Raw genomic sequence first — 7,500 nt, 5'->3', positions numbered from 1 at the left:
GGTTACTCACCTGCTTTGTCTCATGACATTGCCATGTGAGGCTCTGATGAAAACATAATCAACATAGAACAGAACATCCATAAAATCCTCTCGGCTCATCGGCTTGTTGTCCTGGTGCTTCCACTCGTGCTATACAACAAACAACATTAATGAAAACAGGAACCACAATAACAACAACAACGAACAACAACAACAACAACAACAACACATAGTTTCATTTTTTTTTTTTTTCATTTTTTTATGCGTGCATCACGCATGTTAGCAGCAGGTACTCCTCTAACAGGTGGCGCTTCAGTTCTCCAGTGTGACTGACTCCTCCATCTTCTTAATATTGTTGTGTGAAAGTTGTTGTTATCTAATCGCTCATTGCTGTAGTGGGCGGAGCTTTGGTTCTGCACTGTGATTGGCTCACCTCTGTCATGTCAATCTCGTGACGAGTCAGCTGACCAATCTGTGGCTCCACCATGTGGCGTATCATGACTCTGTCCCTGTTGGCTCCACCCCTAATGATGACCTGTGGCTCGTAGGAGGCGTGGCCTGTTTCATCACGAGCTTCGTAATAAATGGTGTACTTCAGTTTCCCTCCGTACGCAGTTATCTAAAAAAACATCAAAAAGTAAAACCAATTAATCAATCATTTTAAATCAAAAATATGAATTAAATAGGTTTAAAGAAAGTTTTACACTTTTGGAGCTGGAGTGGAGTGACACAATTCATAAAAGCAAAACTACTTTTACCATAATGAATGTTTCTACAAAGGAAAGCAAATAGTTATCCATTTAAAAAAAGATGTTGCATGACACTGGTAGCTCAGTTCTCTATATTATTACAGCGGAACCAGCGGAAAAGAATAAAAACACAACAAATACTCTAAACAAATATTTTTGTTTTAGTTGATTTCTGAACATCAGCCTCTTACCATGGAGCCTCTGAACTGTTTGGGAAGCTTCCAGTAGTACGGCTCGGCGAGTTCCTGACGAATCACCTCAGCGTTAGCGATGATTTCAGGATACTGGAACGTTACTCCAAACGTAATCTCCTTGGTGTTGTCTTTGTCCACTAGGGGGAGCATCGTCTGCTCCGGCATCAGAGTCAGCTACAACAGAGCGAGAATATAAACACAGCGCTAACTTTTATACTTTAATGAATTAAACAATTGTGATATTTATATTTATTTTATTTTGCCATTAGCATTCGATTTAAATTCACAAGCGACAATAAAATGGGAGTCTACAAACACCAAGAGATGTAAAAAAAATTCAAAATGGATAAAAATAGAAAGCTAGTTATGTTCTAGCCAGGTAGCCTAAAATGTGTTAGAGTTCTTTCATTATTACATTACATTTTATAACTTTGACCTTTCTGTAGCTAGAATCCATCAAATCATTCCTGTTATCGCATTTTTGCTAATCTAGTAAATTTATAACAAAAATTAGCTATTAAATTAAGAAATGAACTTCAACTTTCAGGAAAATGGTGCGAAAGGTAATTAGTGTTAAACTAGCTATCATCTAATGCTAAATTTACAGTAACTATTGCATTGTGTAATTAAAAGCAGTAGAAGTGCAAGCTAGCTAATGTTAGGGTAACTCTGTAAGGTTTATTAGCAGCTAGGATAACATTAGCCTAGCTACTAAATTTATGAATTAAAGCCAGGAGTGAAAATAAAGCTAGAAACTAGCTTTCTGATAGTTCATTAAAGCAACATGCTAACATTAGCCTACTGTATAGCAAGTATATTATGCTAAGCAGTGAGCAAGATGTGCAAGAAGTGAAAGGAAAGGCTAGTGGTGATGTCATATAATCAACTCTGTGATTGGCTGATCAAATGTAACTTAAGCCCCACCCCTTGTTGACCCAGATTTCTGTCTGAAGCACAGATTACTCTGTATTTATGTAGCGAAGTGATTAGCGAAGTAAACTCTCGAGTCCACATGCAATCTTACGACTCAGTGACTCAGAGAAAATCTCTCGCTTTTCTCCCGCAGGATGAAGTGAAGGATTGCACTCGTCCTCTCGCTCCCTCCATCACCCTCCCCAACCCCCCCCCCCTTCCCCCTTCCCCCCATTCCCCCCATTCCCTGGCAAACAAACTCAGATTAACTCTTGGGCTGTAAATGTTATTTAATCTGTCGTTCCGGTTCAGGTTAATCGCCGAAGTGTGTCTCTCCGTGGATGTAGCAGGGGCTGATGGGAGATTTGAGGAAGTCGTACAGAAAATCTTTATTAAAAACAAACAGTGGTATAATATCTCTCTCTCTCTCTCTCTCTCTCTCCTTATTTCCTTTTATCTCTCACTCTTTTTTCCTGTCTCCTTTTGTCCTTTTGTTTTTCTTCCTTTTTTTCTTTCTTCCTTTTGCTCTGTAATGTAAATCCTTCTCTCTGCCTTTCTTTATTTCTTCTATTTCTGTGACATTAAACGATTTAGAATTAATTCTAAATTTTTTTCTGTAAAATGCACGCAGACATAAACATGGATTAAAAGTCAGTTATTAAAGACCCTGGGCTTTGGTGTGTGTGTGTGTGTGTGTGTGTCTCTCACCCTCATGCGGATCAGTCCCTGGGCCTCGGTGCAGCTCGTGCTCAGGCCAAAGCAGTAACAGCGACTGCAGCCAAGTGGATTCCTCACACTGAGCCCGAACGTCCCGACCTTACACACCTCACACCTCAGACCCTCCACGTTCAGCTGTAACACACACACACACACACACACACACACACACACAGACGCAACTGAAGGAACTATTGAATCAAACAGAGGCCTCTGATTGGAGAAAATCAAACCTGTGGCATCTGATTGGTGGGAATAAAATCAAAATTAAATCAAGGCTTGAACTAAACTGTAGAAGAACTTCAGGAAACGGAGGAAATGACATGGTTACCTTGCAGGAGCACTGTCCGGTCCTCTCAGCACACGCACACACACCCGCTTCAGCGTCGCAGGTTTCAGTGTTGGAGCCGGAGAGCGAGCAGTCACAGGAAACGCAGTGCGGGAAGTTCCTGTAGCCGAGCTTACACTCGTTACACTTCTCACCCGTAAACTGATCCCGACAAAAACAACATCCTGTGTTCACGTTACACTGCTGAGTGACCGCGCCCATCACGTTACATCCACACGCCTGCAGAGAGAGAGAGAGAGAGAGAGGTGGTGTGAGAGAGAGAGAGAGAGAGAGAGCAAGAGAAAGAAAGAGAGAGAGAGAGAGAGAGAGACATAAAGAAAGAGACAGACAAATAGAGGGGGAGCAAGAAAGAGAGACAGAGAGAGACAGACAGAGATACAGAGAGAGAGATACAGAGAGAGAGTGAGACAGAGAGAAAGAAAGAGAGAGTGAGACAGGGAGTGTTTTAATATAATTAAACTAAAGAAAATGTCACTCACAGGTATTTCACATTCACATCTTAAAGGAAAAGTTTGTCTAAAAATAAAATGTCCACAAAGCCCCTTTAAGTTCGGGGTTTCCAGTTTAGCATCACTCTGAGCTGAGTGCTGAGCAGAAGAGAAAATTGGAGACAGATGCTGAGAGGAAGTGACAGGAGGAGACAGGAAGAAACAGGAAGTGACAGGAGGAGACAGGAAGAGACAAGAAGTGACAAGAAGAGACAGGAAGAAACACAAAGATACAGGAAGTGACAGGAAGAGACAGGAAGTGACAGGAAGAAACAGGAAGAGACAAGAAGTGACAAGAAGAAACACGAAGATACAGGAAGTGATAGGAAGAGACAGGAAGAGAGACAGGAAGAAACAGGAAGTGACAGGAGGAGACAAGAAGAAACAGGAAGTGACAGGAGGAGACAAGAAGAGACAGGAAGAGACAAGAAGTGACAGGAAGAGACAGGAAGAAACAGGAAGAGACAGGAAGTGACAGGAAGAAACAGGAAGTGACAGGAAGAGACAGGAAGAGAGACAGGAAGAAACAGGAAGTGGTACCTTGCAGCCGGTGGCGATGTCGTGACCCCAGTGATTTGCGGCACATTTCTCACATCGATCTCCCACCGTGTTGGGAGGACAGAGACAGCGACCTGTGCCCGGGTCACAGTTATTCCCCACATGAGAACACTCACACGCTGAGAGACAAGAGAGTGAGACAGAAAGAGAGAGAGAGACAGACAGTGAGACAGAGAGAGATTAATGATACACTCAGGTGTGTGCAAATGTCACAGGCTGCACTTTCACACTTTGACTCATTATCTCAGTCCCTCCATCATCCATCATTCGCCTCAGCCCTGTGTGTGTGTGTGTGTGTGTGTGTGTAATAATGTGCAACACATATTTAAACTGATGTAACCCTGAGCCACATTTTTCTGACACCTGTAACACACTGTGTATATTTTCCAGAAAACTGTGCTATTTGTTTTTTGCTTTTTCTTTTTCAAGGAGACGCTTTAAACACACCGTGTCATGCTGTTATGATAAAATAATCAACGACAGGGTGGTGTGATGAAGTGGCAGCGTGCCATTATGTCCATATATGGGAATAAGGGTGTGTTGTTTAGCCTATTAATGGAATAGTGGGAGTCAGGAAGTTAATCAAAAGGTGGGAGTTTTTTTTTTTGAGTCAATTATGTGACTTTGAGTCCATATATGGAAATGTGGAGTGTGTTTGAGTCCATATATGGAATGTCTGCCTTTTTCAGTTCACATTTGCATGTCAGTGCGTCGTTGTGTCCATATATGGAAAGGTCTGTGGAACACTGATGTTACATATAGAAATGTGGACATGGCTTTAAGTCCATATATGGAAACAAAAGTTTGCCTTTCATCTTTATACAGAAATGTAAGAATGTTGTTGAGTCTATATATGGAAAGGTGTGTGTACACCCATGATATATACAGAAATGTGGGTGTGTCTTTGAGTCCATATATGGGAATTACGGTGCGTCATTTAGTCTTTTAATAGAATGGTTCATCAAAATGTGGGTGTGTCTTTGAGTCCATATATGGAAATGTGATTGTGCTGTTGATTCCATATATGGAAACATGAGTGTCTTTGAGTGTGTATATGTAAATGTTGGTGTGTCTTTGAGTACATGTAAGACTTAAGGTGAGCATTCGAATCAGGTGTGTCCATGTCCACTTTCAGCCAGTTCTGTAAAAGTTCCTGAAAGGGGAAAGGTGAAAGGTCAGGGGTCTTACGTGTGCACCCTCCCTCCTGGAAGTTGAAGTGTCCGGGAGCACAGCGGTCACACTTCTGTCCCGTGACTCCGGGCTGACAGCGGCACTGACCGCTCTCACTGCAGTCGAACGATTTAGAGCCGAACGAGTTACAGTGACATGGGACACACCCACTACCTGCCTGCACATGTGTCCCTGGCTGTAAACACACACACACACACATACAGTCAGAAAAAGTGAGAGACGGTTCACAAGGAGGAAGTCATGCCAGCAACCCCTGAAAGCAGTTGCACACCTGTTAGCATGAATACATCTGAAAAATATATTTTTAGTGACATTTCCAGAAGCTCTGTTCTTTTCAGGAGAAGGAAGGCGTATCCCTGACTCCATACAGTGCCTTGCATAAGTAAACATGTGGGAAAACATTCTCCGGTTAGATGAGACCACAACTGAACTTTTTGGGCTTGACACAAAGCACTATGCTGAGAACACCATGCCCACAGTGAAGCATGGTGGTGGTAGCATGTTGAGAGTTACCCCTCTTCTCTTTGTTGCTTCTCTAATTCCCTCCTACACAGTTTAGAAAAGTTCAAAGGGGGCGAATACTTATGCAACCCACTGTATAGAAGAATATGGGTGTGTTGTTGAGTTAATGTAGAGAACCACGGCAAACCACCACAACGCAGTGATCACATCCCACACAGGTCACATGATCACATCCCACACAGGTCACACATGCTACATGATTACATCCCACACAGGTCACACATGCTACATGATCACATCCCACACAAGTCACATGATTACATCCCACACATGTCACATGATCACATCCCACACACGTCACATGATCACATCCCACACACGTCACATGATCACATCCCACACACGTCACATGATCACATCCCACACACGTCACATGATCACATCCCACACAAGTCACATGATCACATCCCACACACGTCACATGATCACATCCCACACAGGTCACATGATCACATCCCACACAAGTCACATGATCACATCCCACACAAGTCACATGATCACATCCCACACACGTCACATGATCACATCCCACACAGGTCACATGATCACATCCCACACACGTCACATGATCACATCCCACACAGGTCACATGATTACATCCCACACAGGTCACATGATCACATCCCACACAGGTCACATGATTACATCCCACACACGTCACATGATCACATCCCACACACGTCACATGATCACATCCCACAGACGTCACATGATCACATCCCACACAGGTCACATGATTACATCCCACACAGGTCACACATGCTACATGATCACATCCCACACAAGTCACATGATCACATCCCACACAGGTCACATGATTACATCCCACACACGTCACATGATCACATCCCACACACGTCACATGATTACATCCCACACAAGTCACATGATTACATCCCACACACGTCACATGATCACATCCTACACACGTCACATGATCACATCCCACACACGTCACATGATCACATCCCACACAGGTCACATGATCACATCCCACACAGGTCACATGATCACATCCCACACACGTCACATGATCACATCCCACACACGTCACATGATCACATCCCACACACGTCACATGATCACATCCCACACACGTCACATGAACACATCTCGCACAGGTCACATGATCACATCTCACACATGCTACATGATCACATCCCACACAAGTCACATGATCACATCCCACACAGGTCACAGACATGCTACATGATCACATCCCACACAGGTCACATGATCACATCTCGCACAGGTCACATGATCACATCCCACACATGCTACATGATCACATCTCGCACAAGTCACATGATCACATCCCACACAAGTCACATGATTACATCCCACACAGGTCACATGATCACATCCCACACAGGTCACATGATCACATCCCACATAATCGACCTGCCCTCATTTAACCTCCATTTGTTGCCTCTCTCTGTCTTTTTCCTTCTTTCCCTCTCTTGTTATTCTGTCGGTCTCTTTTATCTCTTCACTTCTCTCTTGTTTTTTTTCTCCTCTGTCTCTCATTATCCCTCTCTTGGTTTCTCTCTTATTCATCTCCTCCTCTCATCTATTTCTATCTCTTGTATATCTGTCTGTTTTCATCCTTTTCATCTCTCTTTTTCTCTTCCCTATTATTGTCTTTCTTTCTCCACCTTTTTGCCTCTTTTCTCTTTTCCTATCTCACTCTCACTTTCTTGTTTTTGTCCATCTCTTCTTCTTCTCTCTCTTTGTTTTATTGTATCTTCTCTCTCTCTCTCCCTCTCTCTCTCTCTGATTAACAGTCGCCCGTCTGCCATGAGCAGGTGCACCGTTGGGGCCGCAGCCAATCAGAACGCTCG

At 43.3% G+C, this 7,500-nt stretch overlaps 1 protein-coding gene across 1 annotated transcript in view; it reads right to left on the bottom strand.

Annotated features, from left to right (window-relative positions):
- Window positions 1–7,500, bottom strand: part of lama2 (laminin, alpha 2) — a 139,339-nt gene that overhangs the window by 47,689 nt on the left and 84,150 nt on the right. Inside the window, 7 exon segments of the mRNA XM_053231698.1 lie at window positions 11–129; window positions 413–598; window positions 920–1,096; window positions 2,543–2,686; window positions 2,883–3,119; window positions 3,929–4,065; window positions 5,135–5,312. Of these exon segments, the coding sequence (XP_053087673.1) occupies window positions 11–129; window positions 413–598; window positions 920–1,096; window positions 2,543–2,686; window positions 2,883–3,119; window positions 3,929–4,065; window positions 5,135–5,312 (1,178 nt within the window).

This window comes from Pangasianodon hypophthalmus, chromosome 30 (genome assembly GCF_027358585.1).
Source record: "Pangasianodon hypophthalmus isolate fPanHyp1 chromosome 30, fPanHyp1.pri, whole genome shotgun sequence".
NCBI lineage: Eukaryota > Metazoa > Chordata > Actinopteri > Siluriformes > Pangasiidae > Pangasianodon > Pangasianodon hypophthalmus.
The sequence above is the reverse complement of the archived record's forward strand: the minus strand, read 5'-3'. Positions and strand labels throughout refer to the sequence as shown.